Source organism: Pseudorca crassidens, chromosome 15, assembly GCF_039906515.1.
Source record: "Pseudorca crassidens isolate mPseCra1 chromosome 15, mPseCra1.hap1, whole genome shotgun sequence".
In the NCBI taxonomy this organism is placed as follows: domain Eukaryota; kingdom Metazoa; phylum Chordata; class Mammalia; order Artiodactyla; family Delphinidae; genus Pseudorca; species Pseudorca crassidens.
In genome coordinates, this window is record NC_090310.1 from 61,282,481 (window position 1) to 61,303,391 (window position 20,911).

The following is a 20,911-nucleotide window of genomic DNA, read 5'->3' on the forward strand; positions in this document are numbered from 1 at the left end:
GGGGTGTCACTTGGTTCACTTAGGGTCTCTATTTTCTACTTTTCTTTGGTCTTGAAGACCTGACCTAAGGTGGGTCCATCACTCATGGTTCACCACATGCTTCAGGACCATATGGCTCAGCCCTTGGGTGTGTCCACACCTCAGCTTCAAGTGCATTTGTCTCACAGAAGAGAAAACAGAAGCTTGGAGGCACTCTGCAGCTGTGTTACTTGAGAGAGGGACTTCGCCTCTCACCTGCTTCACAGGGATGGCAGGAGCCACTGAGATAATGACTGTGAAGCACCTGGGGCAGGATCTCGTACTCTGCGGGCCATGAGGGCTCCATTATTGGCCACTGCCTTTCTTGCCATGGTTCCTGTTTCTTGCTGTTGTCTCCAGCTGTTGTCTCTTGGCTGTAAGCCCCTGAGGCTGGCAGTGTCTCCTGCATGGGCTGAACGCCACCTGGGCCCCGGTCAGCATCTGACGCCCAAGGTTAGTGCCCCTCCACCCAGGATCGTCATGGGGACTGTGACGTGGGCCCGCCTGGCCTGCCGAGCAGCCCCGATGCTCAGCCCACCCTGGGCGGCTGCCCTGCATCATTCCTCCCAGGACCACCCAGCACGGGGGGGTGCGGCCCTCCCCAGGCACCAGGTGTGACAGGCACCTCTATACATCCAAACCCACCAGGACCTCAGCTAAATTCCTCCCCCTTTTCTGTTTAATTTTATATGATTATTTGGAGGGATAGTCAAAAGTTAAATTTTTTCAAAATTTAAAAGGCACCAAAAAGTGCGCTATTCAAAAATCCCCTCCCACCTCAGCACACAGCCCCCTAGTTCTCCTTCCTGGAGACAACCCGTCTAAATTCCTTTTTAAAACAATTAACCTTAATTTGATCCCCCCTCCCCCGATTACAAAAATCATAAACATTCAAAGCAAAAACTAACTTCAAAAGAAAACAAAACAAAACCCCACCACCTTGAAACAGACACAAAAGTACAAACCAAAGCCCCACCCACAATCCCACCATCCGGATTTCCAGCGTTTTAGGATATGCCCTCCCAGACTGTTTTCAGTGCATATTCACTTTTCAAAAAATGAAGACAAAACACAAGATGGTTATCACGATATTGATTTTTCAATGTCTTGCCGGAACACTTCCTCATGGCTTCTTCCTTAATGACGTTGCCAGCTTTGTGATCTTCCACAGATGCTGCCTTATTTAACTGGCCCTAGCGATGGGCATTTGGGGATTTCTAGATTTCTCTATTATAAGAAACACGGTGGGCCCCGAGACCTCACTGCCTACTTGTTTATTTTCTTGTAACAAATTCCTACAAGAGGAAATGCTGGGTCACAAGGTACAGCCTTTTTTTTTTTTGCGGTACGCAGGCCTCTCACTGTTGTGGCCTCTCCCCTTGCGGAGCACAGGCTCCGGACGCGCAGGCTCAGCGGCCACGGCTCACGGGCCCAGCCGCTCCGCAGCATGTGGGATCTTCCCAGACCGGGGCACGAACCCGTGTCCCCTGCATCGGCAGGCGGACTCTCAAGCACTGCGCCACCAGGGAAGCCCAGGTACGGCCATTTTTTAAGACCCATCAAACTGCCCTCAGTGAGTTCAGCAGGACTGGTTGTCCAATCCAAATCCGATTTCCTCAAGGCCAAGAAGTCTTGGTTCATCACCCTCTCAACAGGAGCTGTGAGCCCCTAACCCCACCTCCACATCCAGACTACAGCCAAAGCCCTCCTCTGAGTCTGGTGACCTAGGGGCAGGCTGAGTCAGCCGCAGGTCCTTACCTGGGCCCATCCCAGTCCTGGGTGAGTCAGCTGACCAGGGAGCAGGAACCCAGCTGGGACAAGGGCCGCCACCTTCCAGGGAGGGGACCAGACTCCATCAGCAGTGGCTAGCCAAGGACGAGCAGCAGCACCTGGCCTGCAGGTAAGAGTGGGGCAAGGGGCCCCTAGAGGTGGGCACAGGGATAAGGGAGACCTGCTCTCACCTGTCTTCTTCCCTCCCTGTCCTGACCCTTCTGGGACTTCCAGGCCTTTTTCTCTCAAAGTGCTTTTCTCTGGCAGTGAAATGTGAACTGGGGCTTCCTCTTCTGAGCCCAGCCCTGGGCCAGGTTCAAGGGCTGGGTGATACTTATCCAGACATCACTAGGGCTCCAGGCTCCTCCTCACTGCCTGGGTCAGTTCTCACGGAGATGGGACCCACACTTTGCTCCTTGAAATGGGCCCCTGGAAAGCCAAAGAGCAACTCCCACAGGGAACTGAGTGGGGGCCTCAGTTTCTGTCACTTACTTCTCTGCCTGAAGCTGTTTCCATTAACAAGCTCCCTACCACGGCAAGGAGAACCTGCTGGGGGAACTGGGCCAGTGGCCTGATCTGAACCCTGGTTTCCTCCTGCGGGAACTCCCATGCAATCAGGGGAACTGAATGAGGCAATGGATATAAAGGGCTGCAACATGCCCTCCACACAGCAAGCCTCAGAAAGTGCTGCTTAAGATGGGGCTGCCGTGTGCTGGGCCAGCACTGCACTGGCTGCCGTACATACGGTGGCCCCAACTACTAACAACTGCACCACCATCACTTCTCGCCTGGGCTCCCTGTCCACCCGTGCCCCCTAAACTATCCTCCAGATGAAAGTCAGACCATGTCACTCTGCTGCTCAGAATTCTCCAGGGGCTCCCATCTCATCAGAGTAAATGCCAAGCCCTCGGCATGACCCACTAGACAGGACCTAGTCCCTCTCGCTACCTCTCCAGTCTCCTCTCCTGCTACTTCCCTTATGAACAACTGACTTCAGTCTCACTGGTCAGATGTTCCCTAAACAGAGGGCAGTGCCTTGCCCTCAGCCTCAATGCTTCTCCCTCCCCACTTAGGCTTTTACTCAAAAGCCACCTGTCACCCCACCCACCCACCCGCTGGCAGTGAGGCTCTTCCGCACCTCCAGGCTCTACCCTCCACTCTGCTTTATCTTTCTTCCCATCACTTCCCACCACCTAACGTGACATAAGCACTTATTTAATCCAGCTAGAAAGTGACACTCAAGGACAGATTTTTCTTTTGTTCCCTGCCTTATTACTGGTACTTAGAACAGTACTGGGACTTAGGTGCCCAGTAAATGTACTGAATGGACAATAGCTAACGATTACTGCATGCCCTTTATGTACTAGTGTTTTCTATACGTATCTCTTTTATTTAAGAATCTTTTAATTAATCTCCACAATAACTCTGTGATGCAAGCATTGTTACCCATATTGCAAAGGAATGAATGACATGCCGAAGGGACTTGTCCATGCTTGCTCTCCCAAGTCAGAGGCAGCAGTCTGAACCCATCCTGCCTGCCTCCAAGGTCCTGGGCTTCACTCTGCCTCTCCTGTGCCTGGGTTCAGGAGTGTCCGCACTCCTTGAAGAAGTCCACAGCTTTTCTCCAGCAGGTAGTACAGCCTGAGAGAAGGAGGGGAGTATATGCTGGTGGCTTAGCAACAGCCTCTTCCTTTCCAACTCACCACGTCCCTGGGCTAATTTGGCCTTCCAGGAGCTGTTCCTCTGACACTCTAGCCCACGCTTCCCTCCCGCACGCTGTCTTCTGAAGGATGGATGAGTTGTCCACGGGAACAAGTGGGCGTCCCATAGTTTCAGCTCTTTGGAACAAAGTGTTCCAAAGGAGTGTTCTCATTCCGAAGTCCAAAGATGGGGGCTGGCGACCCCTTTTCAGCCCTGCTGGTCTCTGAGGACCTGATTGCTGCTTTGTTGTGGGAGTTGTTATTGCTCAGAATACAGCAGCTCAGGGATGGAAATCCTGGAAAATGCAGTGGGAGAGGAAAATTTCTCTGGGTGAGATAGGTTAGATGGGTTCCTTTCTTTTCAGAGGAGCCAGTTAATTTCGGGAAGTCATCAGCACCAAACTGAGCAAACTCTTCCATGGTCAGACCGCAGGAGCCAGCCTTTCAATCTACCTCATCAGGGCACTGTTTTCACTCCCCTTCTAGGCCGGGGTTTTTCTTCAAAGGACTTTTTGGGGCTTTCTCTTCCCCTTGGGTCTGCTTTTCTACTTCTTTAAGGAACAGTAACTGGATGCCTGCTGTGTAGCAGGCAGTGGGCACAGCACTGGGGCTTCAGAAATGAGCGACATTCCTGACCAAAGAGGGCGACAGGCAAACAAATACAGCTCAGTGGAAATCCAACCCAGGAAATGCAGAAGACCTTGCTCACAGTGGGTGCTTAATAAACAGTAGTGGAATGAATGATGAAGAGGCAAATATGAGATTCTGTTGTCTAGAGAAGGGAGGCTTGCCTAACGCTGTGTTTGGTTTTGGGGATTTGGGGGGAAAAGAAGAGGGGTTCACTAGATGAACAAGGTGGTGGTGGCTGGGGGGAGGTGTGAATGGCATTCAAGACAGAGGGAACAGCACCTGTAAAAGCACAGAGGCATGAACTAGCAGGGTGAGTTTGGAATTAATGAAACGCAGGGTGAGTGTGCAAGAGTGAGGAGGTCACCAGGAGTCAGTGGAGAAGGTACCAGGAGTCACATCATAGAGATTGGAATATCAAGTTGAAGTCTCATATTTTCTCCTGAGGGCAAGAGCTGGGTATGGCTGGAGAGCAGGAGCTAAGGATAACTCCCAGATTTCTGGCTCAGACCGTGAGGTGCATTTGGTGGTGTCACTGTAGAGGGGCAGCAAAGCTGGGGAAAAATGAATTCAATTTGAATAAACTGCAGGAGGTAGTAAAGATCTGGAAGGCAGCTGGACTCTTGAGCCTGGGCCTCCCTATCCCTGGAGTAACATACTGCACTCTCACCCTGCTGAACCTCCATCCTTCACGGTCCACTAGGCGTCTCCTACCTTCCTCCAGGCCTTCCCCGTTGCCCTAGACTTTTATCCTGCACCCCGCAAACCCAACTGCCTCAATCTCTAAAAATGTGGAGTGGGTCCATTGTTGCTGTGGAAAGTGATCTGCCTGGCCGAGCCCAAGACCTCTACCCTGGGGGGCAGGCACTCAGTCATTCTTGGGTGGGATCCCAGAGTAAATCTTCGTGGAGTGGGGCGGGGCACGTGCAGCTCAGCACTAGGACTGGAAGTCAGGGCCGGGCAAGAAACCTGGGATGGTGGGAAGGACGGTGAAGTCACAACGGTATGGCATACTTGGGGATCCGAGGAGCTTCCGAAATCCTAGGGAGCGAGGGAGCTTCCTCTTCATTCTGAGCAACAGGCAGCCCGGAGCGCAGGCGTGTCAACTTTGCCCTCCTCCCTCCCACAGCTGCCTTAGAACGGAATCTTATCAGCCAGCAGGGGGCGGCTCAACCGCACCCTCGCCCCTTCGGGAAGCCGTTAATGGACCAGGGGTCGGGGGCGTGGGGAGGCGAAGGGACACTCGCCCCTTTAAAGCGCGATTTGATCCGCGTAGACTCCAGGCGCGTAAAGAGCGGACGCAGACCCTGACCGAGACTTCCCACCTCTTACTCTGCTGCTTTACCTGTTTTTGTGTGTGGGGGTGTGTGTGTGTGTGTGCGCGCGCGCGCGCACGCGTGTGGGCGCCAGCCACGAGCGCCTGGAAAAAGCAAGAAGCCGGGTGAGTTTAGCCGGCCAGCAACCCGCGGGGCAAGGAGACCGCCATTTGCCACCCCGCAATCGCAGGATACCCTGGGAAGCGCCCGTATCCACGCGTAGCCCTGTTTGGGTGACACGCATGCGCCCTAGCGATCCCAGCGCGTTCTAGTGGCTCGGCGGGGTTTCTGCGCAGGCGCTGTAACCCATAGCAACCAGGGGAGGTCGCCTCAGGCGGAGTTTGGAGCTACCGGAGCGTCAGGGTGGGGAGTCGTTTGAAGAGCTTTGATCCAAGATCGTTGGCCAGATTGGGAAACTGAGGCCTGGGGTGAAGAACAGACCCTAGGAACCGTTGGGGCTTTCTCCAGTGCCCGAGTGCTCGGAGTTTTGTGCCTGGCTGCATTCAAAAAGCGGGAAATTGAGGCTGAGGGAGGGGGCGGGTTCGTCTTGAGTGGTGGTTCAGTGTCCCCCCACCCCGGGTTAAAAAAAAATAAACGTGATGCCCTCTCTGTACTATAAAGGAGAAATGAGAGCAATGAAAGTAATTTATAATAAACGAATATGCCCTTCACTATGTAAGAGCTCAGACTGGATGACACCTGGTCACGTCTGTACCTAACTTAAAATGAGAAAGTTTGGATTTAATAGATAGTATTCAACTAAATTTTGCCAAAGTTTACATTCATCATCTTTTGTTTGTTTGGCTGTGTGGGGTATTAGTTCCCCGACCAGGGATGGAACCTTCTTTCCCTGGGTTGGAAGGCGGATTCTTTACCACTGGACCACCAGGGAAGTCTCTGTATGTGGCATCTTGAGTCGAAGGTTAAATGTATTTGTATACAGGCGTGCCATCACTGTGACAGCTACAAACGCAGGCACACATGGGTGCGTTCTGGTGACTCACCTGTGCTCAAAAGGATTGACAGTGATTTTCCACAATGGTGAACAAAACAATAACTTCCTCGGTTAAGCTGGTGTATACATTTCTGGATAATATATTGTATATTAAAGCCAGGGAAAGTTGCATTGTATTTGTATATAAAACAGGTTATAAACAGGTTTTTTGCCTCCATGAAGGTTTGGCAGGGTATTGGAAAGTTGTGCAGGACAGCTTTGTTGGGGTGAGCTGTTCTGTGGATTACAGGGGGTCTGGGTCTCTACTCCCTGCTTCCTGAATGCTAGTAGTGTCCCCTCAGTCATGTGACACCCAAAAATGCCCCCACAAATTTCCAATCTGTTCCTTGGAAAACCACTGATTTATTCAGTCGAATAGCAATTTTTGCCGGCATCCATGTGCTGGGTGCTGCTTTGGTGGGGAGGCATAGGGTGGTGAACAGGACACAGTCCCCACCCTTCCGAGTTGGGGCGCGGTATGAGGAAATACCCAGATAGTAATCATACAATATGATAAATAACTTGACAGTAGGGGCGGTACAAGTCAGTTTGGGAACACATGAAGACCCGGCCAACTAGCAGGGGGTCCCATGGTCTGAAAAAGCCAACCAGAGAAGAAACATTTGAGCTGAGCCTTGAAAGAGCACCATGCAGAGAAGGGTGGTGTGCCAAGCAGAGGGATCAGCATGACTGAAACAGATCCAGTGTTGCTAGCACGCAGTGGACACTCCAGTGTTGTGAATGAGTAGATGGATGACTGAATGAGACACGCATATTTGCTGGCAGGGAGCCATTCCCCACTATATCATGAACCGCTAAACCTGCCTCTTGATTCCACCCAGAGCCCAAACCTTAGTTGAGACCCAGAGTAGGTGGCAATGGTGAAAGGGTCCCAGACACAGAGGAAGGGTTGTGTGGTCTTAGCCTGGGAGTGATTTCCAAGAAGTAGATCTCTGATTCTGCTCTCCCAGAGGGCAGCTGCTAAAAATATAACCGGCTCTGCTGCTTTAGTGTTTGAAAAAGCAGGGCAGGGGTGCCTCATTTTCACACCTGTCGTTCATGTGTGATCCTGGTAGCAGGGCATGTTTTTGGCAGATGGTACCTCCTGAGGACTGTCCCGAGATAAAAGTTTCCCAGAGTGTGTGCACAGTGGAGAAGACCACAGACGAAGGGGTCTCTTCCCCCAGCTGATTTAAAGGAGGTCAGGGCCAGTCTCTCTCACCCCCTAGGACAATCCCTGTCCTCTTGAGATGATCATTCCTGCCCCAAAGGCTAAGGCAAAGATCTGCAGCTGCCTGCCTGCAGGAGCCAAGCAGGCAGCGTAAGTCAGCTGGATGGGCACTTCGGGAAGCAAGGAGGTGCGTGCAGCCCCATGTTATGGCAGGCTGCGACTTGGGCCTGGCTGACTGTTGCCGTGTATGATTCCTGCTCTTGCATTGCCAAATAGTGTGATTTTTCTTTTCTGTACAAGTTAGAAGTGAAGAATTTTATATCTCCAGATTTTAAAATGTTGGCACTAATTCAAATGAAAACAAAAAAACAAGTCTGCGAGAGGCGAACAAAACCTGTTTGGGACCTCTCATCCTTGTTTCCATCCTAGGAAGGTGCATGTCCATAGGACATCAGAGCTTTACTTTACAAGGAGAAAAGTGGAAGCCCAGGCAGAATGCATTGCTTCTGGAAATATTATTGCGTTGGTGTCCGTGCTAGGGGCTAGGAGTTCCATAGCAAATTAGAAGGTCCAGTTCCTGCCCTTCTGGAACTCCCAATAGGTAGACAAAGAGGCAACTACAGGAGTAGTGAGTGATCAACAGAGTAGGAACATGAGTTGCGTGAGGAGGGGGGTTTGGGGGTGGGGGGAGCACAAATCAAGGCAAGCTTCCGAAACGAAGAGCCCTCTGGTCTGGGACTTGAAAATAACTGGGAGTTAGCTAGGCAGGGAGTGGAGGGGGTAGAAACGTATTCCAAATAGAGGGAACAATAATACATGCAAAGGCCTGGGGACATGAGAAAATTCGATTAATTCGAGGATCTGAAAGCAGCTCATTATGGCTGAAGCTGAGGGTGGGGGCTGGGAGAAGGACGTGTGGAAAGAAAGAAAGCAGGAGAGGGCTTCCCGGGTGGCACAGTGGTTGAGAATCTGCCTGCTAATGCAGGGGACACGGGTTCGAGCCCTGGTCTGGGAGGATCCCACATGCCGCGGAGCAGCTAGGCCCGTGAGCCACAACTACTGAGCCTGCGCGTCTGGAGCCTGTGCTCCGCAACAAGAGGCTGTGATAGTGAGAGGCCCGCGCACCGCGAAGAAGAGTGGCCCCCGCTTCCCACAACTAGAGAAAGCCCTCGCACAAAAACAAAGACCCAACACAGCAAAAATAAATAAATTAAACTCCGACCCCCAACATCTTCTTTAAAAAAAAAACAAAAAAGAAAGCAGGAGAATTAGGCAGGGGGGTGCAAGCAAATGTCTATAGGGTCTCAGTGCCAGTGAGTAAAGCGGTCTTGATGTAAGAGACAGCAGAGGCTGGTGGGGTCTGGGACGCCCGGGAGTCAGCTGCGACTCAGCTGTAGCCACTCAGCAGCGGTCCAGGGTTGCCAGAATGTTGTGTTTTTCAGGAGCAATGTGAAGTTAGATTATTAAAAGCAGCGTCTTGGACTTCCCTGGTGGAGCAGTGGTTGGGAATCTGCCTGCCAATGCAGGGGACATGGGTTCGAGCCCTGGTCCAGGAAGATCCCACAGGCCTCGGAGCAACTAAGCCCGTGTACCACAACTACTGAGCCTGCGCTCTAGAGCCCCTGAGCCACAACTACGGAGCCTGCGTGCCTAGAGCCCGTGCTCTGCAACAAGAGAAGCCACCGCAATGAGAAGCCTGCGCACCACAATGAAAAGTAGGCCCCACTCGCTGCAACTAGAGAAAGCCCGCGTGCAGCAATGAAGACCCAACACAGCCAAAAATAAAATTAATTAATTAAAAAATAAAAGCAGCGTCTTGAGTTATGCATTTAGGGGGCTAGTTTGAATGTATAAAGCACTTGGCAACAGATTTTTTTTTAAAACATCTTTATTGGAGTATAATTGCTTTACAATGTTTGCATCTGGCCTTTGAGCCACCAGTTCCAATCTTTGGAGGAATCGTAAAGGGAATGTGGGCTTGATTCTGAGAGTGTGGAGCCACTGGGGGTTTTCAGCAGCGCGTGACATTCCAGGCTCATGCAGAAAGGGCCTGGCGGCTGGAGAACAACAATAGAGGAGCTAGGACTCATTGGAGATGTTGTGGTACCTGCAGAAGGGCGGGGAGATGGTGGAGGTCTGCAGACAGCATGGGGATTAGGGATGGGATGTGGGAGAGATGGGATTTGACGGCAGATTAGGAGGGATGGGGGAGGTCGTTGGGGAGTGTTAAGGTTGATACAAGGGTCAAGGCAGCAGGTACAGAGGAAGGATGAGGAACAGTGATGGATGAAGATGACCTTAGCCCCTGTGGGTCACTCAGGGGAGATGCCCAGAGGATCTGGACCTGGTCCAGAGAATGTGGGCCCAGTGGGGTGAATAGGACACCCCTTGACCCCAAGGAACTGCAGTTCAGGTGGGAAGACAGACTGAGGACGATTGAAGAGTCCAGGGCCGGAGGCTGGCCCAGAGTCTCTTCTGAGGGCAGGGCCCTTGGGAGCAGCAGTGACCTCATTGTCTGAGAAGCCAGGGTGGGAGGGCGGGGCAGAGACATCCAGCTAGTGACGACTGGCCCAACAAAGGCCCGGAGACGTGACAGAGACAATGTGTTAGTGGGTAAACGGAAAAGAATCCAGAAAGACAAACTGCTCCTTCCTCACATTTCAACTAGGAAGGAAATAAAGCATTTCTGTGAGGTAATTTCTTTGAATTTCTTTTGGTACCTTGCTCCGAGGTCCCTGGTTCTCCTCTGGACAGGTAGAAGGCGTTCAGTAAATGTTTATCGTGCTTCCCCCCATTTCCTTCTCCCTCTGGAGCAATACTCTACTGAGTGTATAAATTCTGCTACAGTTTGTGTGCATGTTTTTAAGAGTTGCCTTTGGTCTTACCTCACTGTGGTCAAGATCAGGAGTCACCAGTGAGACCGGAAGTGGCTGGTATGCAGTAGGAGCTCAAATGCCCAGAGATGGAGAGGCCTGTGGGGGCTGGGGAGGACTTCTAAAGCGCCTGCTGCCTTTCTGTTGTAATATTAAGTCCCCGCCCACTTGACACTGGACTGAACCCTGCGCAGTTGTGGGATGATGCTGTGCAAACCCCTGACGGTGGCCGGGTATACAGCAGGTACTCACTACCCACCAGCTGGACTGGATCTAGGTCTTGAGTGATCAGACCTCATAAGCCTGTCTGACCTTTGAAACAGGACAGGGAAGGACGTGGCCCCCAATCCTGCTTTGCCTGGTCAGCATGTGCTAGGTGACCCTGGGTCTCAGGTTCTAAAGCCCAGAGTCAGCTGAACATGGTGGGATGGGATTTTTGCGGGGTTGAGAGCACAGGCTTGGGAACCAAACAGACTTTGGGTCAAATCCCAGCTCCCCCATCTCTAAAATGGGGATAATAATACCTTTGTGACATCTTTCTCGTCCTGAGAGTGCTGAGTGGCACATGTCCGTGCCTCCTCTCAGCCCTCAGCCCTCCTCACCCTCTGTGCCCTGCAGCGTGTTCCAAAGAGCAGCCATGTCCACCCTGTACCCATCTCTGGAGGACCTGAAGGTGGACCAAGCCATGCAGGTAAAGTGCCAGGCTACCAGCCTGGGGTCCCCTGACGGGGCCTTTTGGATTGTGCCAGGGTAGCTAAGGGAGGCTTGTCTTGGGTCAAGTGCTGGGGACCCCTGGGAGTTCCTGACTGGCCCCAGGGCATGCAGGTCCCCACTGCAGGGCCTGCTGGGCAGAGCAGGTGTCCAGAGGGCAAGGCAATGGAATTACAGCAGGTGGAGAAGACCAAGCAGCTGCAGACCGGCCGTCTGGTGCCTGCTCTATCCCAGTGCTTCCTGCATCCGGGTTCGTGTAGAACCCGTGCTCTAGGACAAGCTTCCAGAGTAAACCCCCGTGGTCGTGGCGTTTGGCCTACTCGGCCCCCAGAAGCCCTTTTCTCCTTCCGTCCCACATGAGGTCCTAGTGGGTTTGGAGAACTGGGGGCTTTTCGACTGAAAATCTGCCTTGGCTGCCTCAGGTAGTAAACGAGTTGTGACATTTGGTGGGTCGCGGGCCCCTGGGAGAACCTCCTTCCAGAAGCGTGGACATCTGCAGACGCCATATTTACTCCAAGGGTCATGGACACCCCCCCTCAGGCCGCCAGCATACCTAATGCCCTGAGCCCCAGCCTCAGGGAGCCCCAGGCCTCAAGGGCTCTGGGGCTCATGGCCACAGCTGACTGGCACTCCCCATCCATCCCCAGGCCGAGGCCAGAGCCGTACCCAGGATGCCCGCCCTGCCGGGGCAGGGAACAGACTCCCAGCCTTCAGGTGAGTGAGTGGGCTGGGGTTCTCCTGCCTCAGAGTGACCTCTGCTGGACATTTCCGAGAGCCTGCATCCTTCCTGCCGCTGAGCCGTAGGCACTATGCAGGTTGACCCTCCCTAGAACCCCCCCCTTTGAGGGGGACACTGAGAAACCTGCAGCTTTGTGAGGCCACTGACTGCCCTGACTTGGGGCCACCAAGGAAGGCTGAATGTGGAGACCAGGACGTGTGTGGTGGCCCTGGAGCTGCTCGTGGCCGTCTTGATTCAGGCCCCGTGGTAGCAAACTTGAACTCAGGCCCAGCTCTTCTCCTCCTCACCATACAGTTCCCCAGCGCTGCCCTCGGGTCTGGCCGGTGCCAAATAAAATCAGTTAAATTGAACACCAAAGTGATACATGAGGTACTCAGCGTCCCAGGCTGCTCCTGGAGAAAGCAGACCGTCTGAGGGGAGGACCCACAGTGCCAGTGAGCGTTCCTGGGAGTGCAGAGCCAACTCAGGGGTATAGTGCATTCTTGGGAGTAAACAGCATCCCCAGGCCCTGTTTCTTAATAAAAATGAGTGACCACCTGGGAGCCAGGCAGGTGTGGCTAATCTCAGGCCCGGAGTAACGCCTTTCTTCTTCCTTCCTTCCCTTCCCATCAGTTTTGTACCCAAACCTGGCGGAATTGGAAGGTTATATTGGTCTTTCGTTCTCCAGCCACGAAGTCCAGCAGAACCTGCCTCAGATTCCAGAAGGTGCCAGTGTAGGTATTTGTCTCTTGCTTGATGGGCCCTCCTTCTTGGTCTTACCATTTAAACAGACTTGAATCTCCTCTTTCCCCAGCGTTGCTGCGCCTCCGTTGTTTTTTTTGCGGTACGCGGGCCTCTCACTGTTGTGGCCTCTCCCGTTGCAGAGCACAGGCTCCGGACGCGCAGGCTCAGTGGCCATGGCTCACGGGCCCAGCTGCTCCGCGGCATGTGGGATCTTCCCGGACCGGGGCACGAACCCGTGTCCCCTGCATCGGCAGGCGGACTCTCAACCACTGCGCCACCAGGGAAGCCCCTGCGCCTCTGTTTTTTGATGGCAGTTCGTATTTTCAGCCTTCATTAAAAGTGCTGTGGGGTTTCGTGGTTTCCTGCGGGCCTTGGGGCTGAAGGGCCACTGCCTGCCCTTTGACCTCTGACCTTCTGGCCTGAGCCTGCTGGAGGAGAAGGGAGGACATTAAACCTGGCCTGAGCCTGGGTGCTTCTACTGAAGGGCTGCCTGTGACTTGACAGCAGCTGCATGGTTAGGCAGAGCCCGGTGGGAAGGGGCTTGTCATCCAGCCCCACTCCCCAAATTAAACAATAATGCTTGATTCCTGCTCCGCATGGCTTCAGGGAGCAAAGGAAATCATAACATTGAAATATTCACTCCTGAAAATGTATTCACCTATAGAATCAGTCCCAAACCCTCTCCCAATCAGCTCCAGCCTCCCCGCGGACCATCTGTCAGCTGTCCTTGTCTGCCAGCCCCTCCCTGGTCCAGTGCAAATCGATTGCACAGTGCAAATGCAAATCTTACTAAGGCCGCAGGACTTCATGAAATTGATGGAAATGAGGACGAGAACTGCCACACTGACAAATGAGGATTTCATAGGAAAAATCAGAAAGGATGAGGACATGTGGGAACCTGAGAAAAACTGGTGACACCCTGGGGTGTTTCTTCAAAATGACCCTCTTGACAGTCATGTAGGGAAGTACACACATGAAGCAAAGTAGGTCATGTTGCAGATAGCCCAATTTTAATCCATCGATTTAATCCCTCTTTGGCCCAATAATTAGGACAACCTAAATTTTGATAAAAAATGACAGATAGGGCTTCCCTGGTGGCGCAGTGGTTGAGAGTCCGCCTGCCGATGCAGGGGACGCGGGTTCATGCCCCGGTGCAGGAAGATCCCACATGCCGCGGAGCGGCTGGGCCCGTGAGCCGTGGCCGCTGAGCCTGCGCATCCGGAGCCTGTGCTCCGCAACGGGAGAGGCCACAACAGTGAGAGGCCCGCGTACCGCAAAAAAAAAAAAAAAAGACAGATAATGCATTTTTATAATTAAAATTTTTTAGTTATTTTATTTCATTTTAACTTTTTATTTTTAAGTAATCATAAATTCATAGGAAGTTGAGAAGATAGAGAAGTCCTTTGTGCTCTTCACTCAGTTTTCCCAGTGGTTCCGTTTTATGTAACTACACTATGACGTCAAAACCAGGCATTTTACATTGGGACAATGTGTGTCTGTTGTTCAATGTCATTTTATCACCTGTAACCACCGGCGCAATCAAGATAGAGAACTATGTTATCACCACAAAGGTATCTCTAGTGTTGCCCCTTCATAATCGTTCCCAGCCTCCCTCTCACCATCCGCAGCCCCTTGGCAACGACTAGCGTGTTTTTGTCCCTATAATTTTGCCATTTCAGAAGGTTATGTAAGTGGAATCACGCGGTGTGTGACTTTTTCAGATGGACTCTTTCCACTCAGCATCATGCCCTGGAGATCCTTCGAGGCTGTTGCCTGTATCAACAGTTCATTCCTTTTTATCGCTGGGTTGTGTTCCATGGTGTGTCTGTACCCCCAGTTTGTTTAACCTCTTGAGGGACATTTTAGTTGTTTCCAGTTTTTGTCTATTATAAACTAAGCTATTACGGATGTGTACAGCTTTTTGTACGGATATAAGTTTTTGTTTCTCTGGGATAAACGCCCAGGAGTGCAATTCCTAGGTAGTGTTATAACTGTATGGTTAATTCTTTAAAAAAGGAAGTGCCAAGCTATTTCCAGAATGGCTGTGCTATTTTATTTTCCTGCCAGCAATGCATGAGTGTTTTCAGTTTCTTCACATCCTTGCCAGCATTTGGTATTATCACTGTTTTAAATTTTAATCATTATGGTAGGTGTGTAGCATCGATTTATCATTGTCTTATTTTGCATTTCCCTAACGCTAGTGATGCTGAACATCTTTTCATGTGCTCAGTTACCAGCTGTATATTCTTTTCGGTAAAATGTTTCTTCATATCTTTTGCACATTTTCTAAATGGATTGTGTTTTTAAGTCAACTTTTGAGACTTTATTCTAGAGTCCTTTGTCAGATATTTGATTTGTAAATATTTTCTCCCACTGTGTAGCTTCTCCTTTCATCGTATTAAAAGGGTTTCTTGCAGAGCAAAAAGTCTTTAATTTTGATGAGGTCCAATTTATTGATTGTTTTCTTTTGTGGATTATGCTTTAGTGTCCTAAGAAATTTCACTGAGCCCTAGGTCCTAAAGATTTTCCCTTTTACTTCTAAAACTGCTATAGTTTTATGTTTAAATTTATGGTTGAATTTGAGTTAATTGTTGTATAACCTGTGGAGTCCGTGCTCACATTTTGCCCACGGATGTTCAGTTGCTCCCTCACCATTTGTTGAAAAGACTCTTCTTTCTCCAGTGAATTGCTCTTGCACCTCTGTTAAGAAGCAGTTGCCCCTCCTTGTGTGAGGCTATTTCTGGATTCTCTCTTCTGCTCCATGATCCATGTGTCTGTCGCTCCCCAATACAACACTGTCTTAATTACTGTAGCGATATAATAAATCTGGAAATTTGATAGAGTGATTAATCCTGTTTTATTCTTTTTATCAGAGTAGTTTTAGCTATTCTAGTTCCTTTGTCTTTTCATATAAAGTTTAGACTAACCTTGCATGTATCTACAAAACATCTTGTAGAGATTGTGATAAGAATTGCATTAAATCTGTACATCAATCTGGCGACAGTTGACAGCTTTACTATGTATTCCCAATCCATGAATACAGAATATCTCTCTATTTATTTAGATCTTCTTTGATATCTTTTATCAGTGTTTTTTTCATTTCCAGCATACAATTCCTGCATATGTTTTATTAGATTTACACCTAAGTATTTCTTTTTTTTTTGAGTGATTGTAAGTGGTATTGTATTTTTAATTTTAGCTTCCACATGTTCATTGTTAGTATTTAGAAGTACAATTGATTTTTTGGTATATGTTGGTCTTGTATCCTGTGACCTTGTTGAACTCACTTATGAGTTCTAGGAGTTTACTTGTAGATTCCCTGGAATTTTCTAGTGAAGTATCATCTCATCTGCAAATAGAGACCATTTTATGTCTTCTTTTCCAATCTATATGCCTTTTATTTCCTTTTCTTGCCTTATTGCTCTGGCTAGTTTTTCCATTACTGTATTTAATAGTAGTGGTGAGAGTGGACATCCTGACCTTGTTCCAGATCTTAGGGGGGAAAGCACTCACTCATTTTGGTACTTTTACCTTAATTTTTTTCAAGGCAGAGATCAACTTGAGCCCATTTCCCCCCATCGTTCACTATTTTCTGTGGAACTTTTAGTTTTAAGTGGATTTAAAAGGGCTCTTCTCCTGACCCCAGTTTGCCTTGGAAAACGAGGACCCCTTTCCTATTTACCTGTCTTCTCTTCTCTCCCTACTTTCCCGGCTGTTTTTCAGGGGTGTGGACTTTGACGCCCCCTAGTGGCGTCATTGAACCATGTTCCCTCTCGCCCGCACGCGGGAAAGTGTGTGAGCTGGGGTGGACTACGACCCAGGGTCCACCCCATTCTCCTTACCCCATCCCTGCTCCCACCCCGGGGACTCTTGTGGCACGAGGCCCCAGGCGCTGGCTGACCGCCTGCTCTTCTGATGTCTGCAGGCAGCGGTCTCGGGCCCCTCACCGGGCCAGGTGGTGGCGCCGGTGTCCGGGAACAGCTTGGGCGTGCTGCCTGGGGAGGTCAAGCCCGGGGTGCGCGAGATCCACCTGTGCAAGGACGAGCGCGGCAAGACGGGGCTGCGGCTGCGGGCCATCGACAAGGTGGGACTGGGGGTCGAGGGGGAGAGGAAGGGCCCCGCGGAGGGCGGAGGGCGAGCCCGCGTGCTGGACAGCGCCTGCCCGCAGCCCGAGTTGCCCGCCCTCCGCGCGCCTCCGGGGTTCTGGCCGCCTCGTCCACCAGCGGGAGAGGAGGCAGAGCGGGGAGCCCCATCCACAGTAAGGAAGGGGCTGCGCGGGCTGGGAGCCGAGGCCCACCTGACCCCTAGGCCAGGCTCTTCCTCTCAAGCCCCTCCTACAAGGCCCGAGGGCTGGCTCTGGGCTGCGCCAGGGATCCTGTACCTGCCCCTCCGTGGGCTCCTTGCCTCCTTGCCCCCCAGTCAAAGGGATCTGGCTTCTGGGCGGCTGTCTGCAGACAGTGGAAGCCGGGGGCCCTGGATGCCAGTGTGAGAGGCCTTGTAGTCCAGTGGTTGGGGGTGCAGCCTCCAGTTGGGGTTGAATTCCTGACTCCGTTGCTTCCTAGCTGTGTGGCCCGGAGTGTTTCCTCGCCAGGAAAATGGGGTTGCCCTTGTCTGCTGCGCAGAGCTGCAGTCCCAGTGCCCTGCAGGCTCTGGGAGGATCCGGAGGCAAACAGCAGCTTGGAGGAGGGAGCTGGGCTCATGGTGGGCCGGGAGAGCTGACTGTGGGGACCGCCTCCCGCAGGGGCTCTTTGTGCAGCTGGTCCAGGCCAACACCCCCGCGTCCCTGGTGGGGCTGCGCTTTGGGGACCAGATCCTGCAGATTGATGGACGCAACTGTGTCGGGTGGAGCACAGACAAAGCCCACCGGGTGGTGAAGAAGGCGTCGGCTGAGAAGATTGTCATGGTTGTCCGGGACAGGTGAGTAGCTGGGTCCCAGGAGCCTCTCTGTCCACCCCCAGCCACGCCCCAGGCCCAGCTCACTGTCCATCCCTGCCAGGCCATTCCAGCGGAGCGTCACCATGCACAAGGACAGCACAGGCCATATCGGCTTCGTCATCAAGAAGGGGAAGATCATCTCTTTGGTCAAAGGGAGTTCTGCAGCCCGCAACGGGCTCCTCATCAACCACTACGTGTGCGAGGTGAACGGGCAGAACGTCATTGGGCTGAAGGTAAGCTAGGCAGAGCAGCGGCTCTGTCCTGGGACGTCAGGGGCTGGGACACTCCAGGTGGTGGGCAGGTTCGTGTCTGCGGGTGGGCTGCTGCCCCCACCCCAGCCTCAGTTCCTCATCCTAAGGCTGCTACAGGGATTCAATGTGACAAGGTACACAGAGCTTCGAGCACAGTGCATGCACAAAGTAATTGCTCAGTAAATATAAGCTATTGTTACTTACACGTGGAGGCCAGAGGTGTGACAGGGAGCTGGGGGGTGGGGGTGGGGGTGGTTAATGACCTGTGTAAGGACGTAGGTGCCCAGGTGGCTCCTGGCTGCATGGACACCTCCCTACTCTGTGCGGCACTTCTGTTTGTATCCTGGATCTTGCTCAGTAATAGGAATATTTTAGAAAATTGCTCTTCAGAAGTCCATTTCTGACCTCTTTTTTTTGCCTTCCCAAGGGGGTTTGCATGGCAAGTTCTATCTTTAAATACAGAAGGAGCAAGTGGTCTAGGCCCAGTGCTGTGACCTGGACTCGGGGGTGGGTGCCTTTGGGGAATGGACCCTGGAGGAGGATGAGTCGCGCCGCTTCTGGTCCCTGGATAAGTGAGAGTGGTTTATCCCGACTTGATACCACCAGGACCGAGAGTGCTTCTTAATCCCAGCTGTGATTTAGAGTGAGGGTCCCTGCCCTGCTGCATCCAGGGCTTTGGGGCTCACAGGCAGGGCTCCCCGGGTAGAGGTGGCTTGGGCGGTGGCATCTCACTCCACAGGTGGCAGAGTCTTTTAAGCCAGTTCTCCTCCCCTTCACAAGGGCCATCACCATCGCTATTCCTGTGGCACATCTTCCTCCCTGTGCTTGACAGTCTCCCCACCTTCCCTGGAGGCTTGTCCTGCTGGCTCATGAGCACAGTGCTCAGCAAGTCCTTCCTAATGTCTGCCTGACATCCCTCCTGCTGCCTCTCTCCCCTTCCTTGGGGATCAGGCATGACGATCCAAAGGGAATCCATTGTAGCTAAAAAGCTGAGTACAGTAATACCAGCTCTGAGGGGCTGGCTCTGCTGGGTGTGAGTGGACCCACTCCTTTCAAAGCATGACAGTTCTTTGTTCTTAACTGTTCTGGAGAGCAGTCCTTCTAAGATGTGCTGCAGATTCTCTCGTCCTCACTGAGGGTTCAAGGCTTCCCTATGAACTTATCAGTTATCCTACCAAACAAGGGCGTAAGGCTCTAAGGACTGGGCCTGTCCCTTTGCTGAATGGCCCCAGATAGCTATGCGTCTTGAGATCATTTATCTTCTCAAAGGTCTGTCTATTTCTACTCTGTGGCCATCACTAGTCCCACCTAGCACATCTTCTCCCATTTATCCTGGAACAGCTAAGAAAACACATACCTGGGTTAGACACCTGTGTAAAGTAAAGGTCATGGTGTCTGAGTAAGGGCCAGAGGCTCTTCCAGTGGCCATAGCGTTTGTCTTTGGACTGTTTGGCACACTTTGTGTAGATGCCTTTTGTTTCTTGTTCTCCCCATGATCTGAGGGCCTCTCTTTTCACTAGTCGACAAGATGTAAGAGGAAGAAGTACCACACGGGCTCGGCTCCGGCTGACAGGAGCCCAGGGGAGAGGGTGGGGGAGCCCCTGCTGTGCCCCCACTGCACGGTTATTCTGTTTGTGCTTTGGGTCCAGAACCCGAGTGTGACGGGGTCCTGGGCAACGGCATACATGTGTGCTTGGTGAGATTCCCAGGGCTCTTTGGGGAAAGTCACGTTTGTGAGGCCCTGTTAGGTGTCAGGCCCACACAGGCCCTCGAGCTGAGGGTGGGAGGGGCACGCTCATTCTACTGACAGGGCCTCAGGTGGGAGGCCCACATTCTTGTTCACCTGAGGGGCAGCCCTGTCCCTGATGTCAGAATGTCAGTGGCATCCTTCCGCGGGGGCCGTGCTGACCTCTCCACAGAGGTGCCTTCAGAGTTTCCCCTGGCCCCTGGGGTGACCGCTCACTCACCCCTTCTCCAGGACAAAGAAGTCACGGAGATTCTGGCCACAGCCGGGAACGTCATCAACCTGGCCATCATGCCCACTGTGATCTATGCGCACATGGTCAGAAAGTAAGGCTGGTCCCCTCCTGCCCCTCCCCCCTCAGCTCCCCACCTCCTGTCCACCCAGGCTTCCTCAAGGCTCCTGCAGAGCCCAGACCAGCCCGCCCTCTGCTCTCCTGCCCTTGCCTCCCTTCACGCTAGCCAGTGGCTTCTGGTGATTTGAAGGTCTTAGACTTGGTAGTGAGGGTCCACAAGGCATGCACAGGCTTTGCGGGGATGGGGGAAGGTGCTGCCAGTGTTGGCGACTGTCCTTGTTGCTGTATCTAGATTGTCCCCAGCCCTGCTCCACCACACCATGGACCACTCCATCCCTGACATCTGAAGCCACGGGAGAGCAGCTCAGCCCTCTCACCCTCCAGCAGGAAAGGGAGAGTCCTCAGGGGACAGACTGTGGAGGCCTCTGCCTGGGGGCGGGGCTGTCTCGAGGTGGGCGTGTTCTGGGTGGGGCAACATTGGATCACATGGGCCTGTCCTTTATACACACTGGCCTCCTTGCAGCCTCAGCCTCTTAACTGGGCTAAGGCAGGGGCAGGGCCCACAGGCAGTGATTCTCTGAGCCGATTTAAATGCTGGGCACGTAGGCAGGCCGGCTAAACACTTCCTAAAGTTGCAGCTGGGTCCCTTTCAAACTTTTGCCTCTACCAGTAACACATTTCCACGGTTTGAGAGAACAAATACATTTTTTTGGGAGAATTGTTTCTTTTTCCTTTAGTTGTTCTTTGTCACAAACTGTATTTAGTTATAACCCGTCACTGTCTTTGAATAAAGATTTGATTTTACATAAAATCCCTTCCTCAAAAGTAACTGAAATTCCAGAATCTTCTGTCTCATGACATGCCAGAGCTGGTTTTCTTTTAAGCAGTGGTGAGACCAAGGCCTTTGCTACATATTGCCTCTGAGAGCAGTGACTGGGCTGTGCCACCGTCACATGCCGCCGGTCCGGGGCATGGATGACTAGCGGGGGACAGTGTGGGGCCCTGGAAGGGGGCCCTGGCTTTTGCGCACCCCCTGCTCAGCGACTG

At 52.2% G+C, this 20,911-nt stretch overlaps 1 protein-coding gene across 5 annotated transcripts; it reads left to right on the forward strand.

Moving 5' to 3' along the window:
• The first annotated feature begins 1,742 nt into the window (after window positions 1-1,742).
• Window positions 1,743-20,675, forward strand: SDCBP2 (syndecan binding protein 2). Of its 5 annotated transcripts, none has more exons than XM_067707713.1 (9): window positions 1,743-1,918; window positions 11,055-11,160; window positions 11,828-11,894; window positions 12,532-12,632; window positions 16,568-16,726; window positions 17,384-17,559; window positions 17,639-17,810; window positions 19,807-19,898; window positions 20,157-20,675. In XM_067707713.1, the coding sequence occupies exons 2-9, from the start codon at window positions 11,107-11,109 to the stop codon at window positions 20,209-20,211; spliced, it is 876 nt and encodes a 291-aa protein (XP_067563814.1). In that variant the 5' UTR covers window positions 1,743-1,918; window positions 11,055-11,106; the 3' UTR covers window positions 20,212-20,675. The 5 variants fall into 5 exon arrangements, with proteins under 5 accessions (XP_067563814.1, XP_067563813.1, XP_067563815.1 ...); XM_067707712.1 differs by having other exon boundaries at window positions 1,745-1,918; window positions 11,088-11,160; XM_067707711.1 differs by lacking the exon at window positions 1,743-1,918 and adding an exon at window positions 10,149-10,289 and having other exon boundaries at window positions 11,088-11,160.
• The last annotated feature ends 236 nt before the right edge of the window (window positions 20,676-20,911 follow it).

Excerpts from the sequence above, each read along its gene's own strand:
- SDCBP2 (XM_067707713.1), top strand. The coding sequence starts at position 11,107 with ATGTCCACCCTGTACCCATCTCTGGAGGACCTGAAGGTGGACCAAGCC. Across the intron at positions 12,633-16,567 it reads AGATTCCAGAAGGTGCCAGT|GCAGCGGTCTCGGGCCCCTC; the intron begins GTAGGTATTTGT and ends TGATGTCTGCAG. Across the intron at positions 17,560-17,638 it reads GTCATGGTTGTCCGGGACAG|GCCATTCCAGCGGAGCGTCA; the intron begins GTGAGTAGCTGG and ends CATCCCTGCCAG.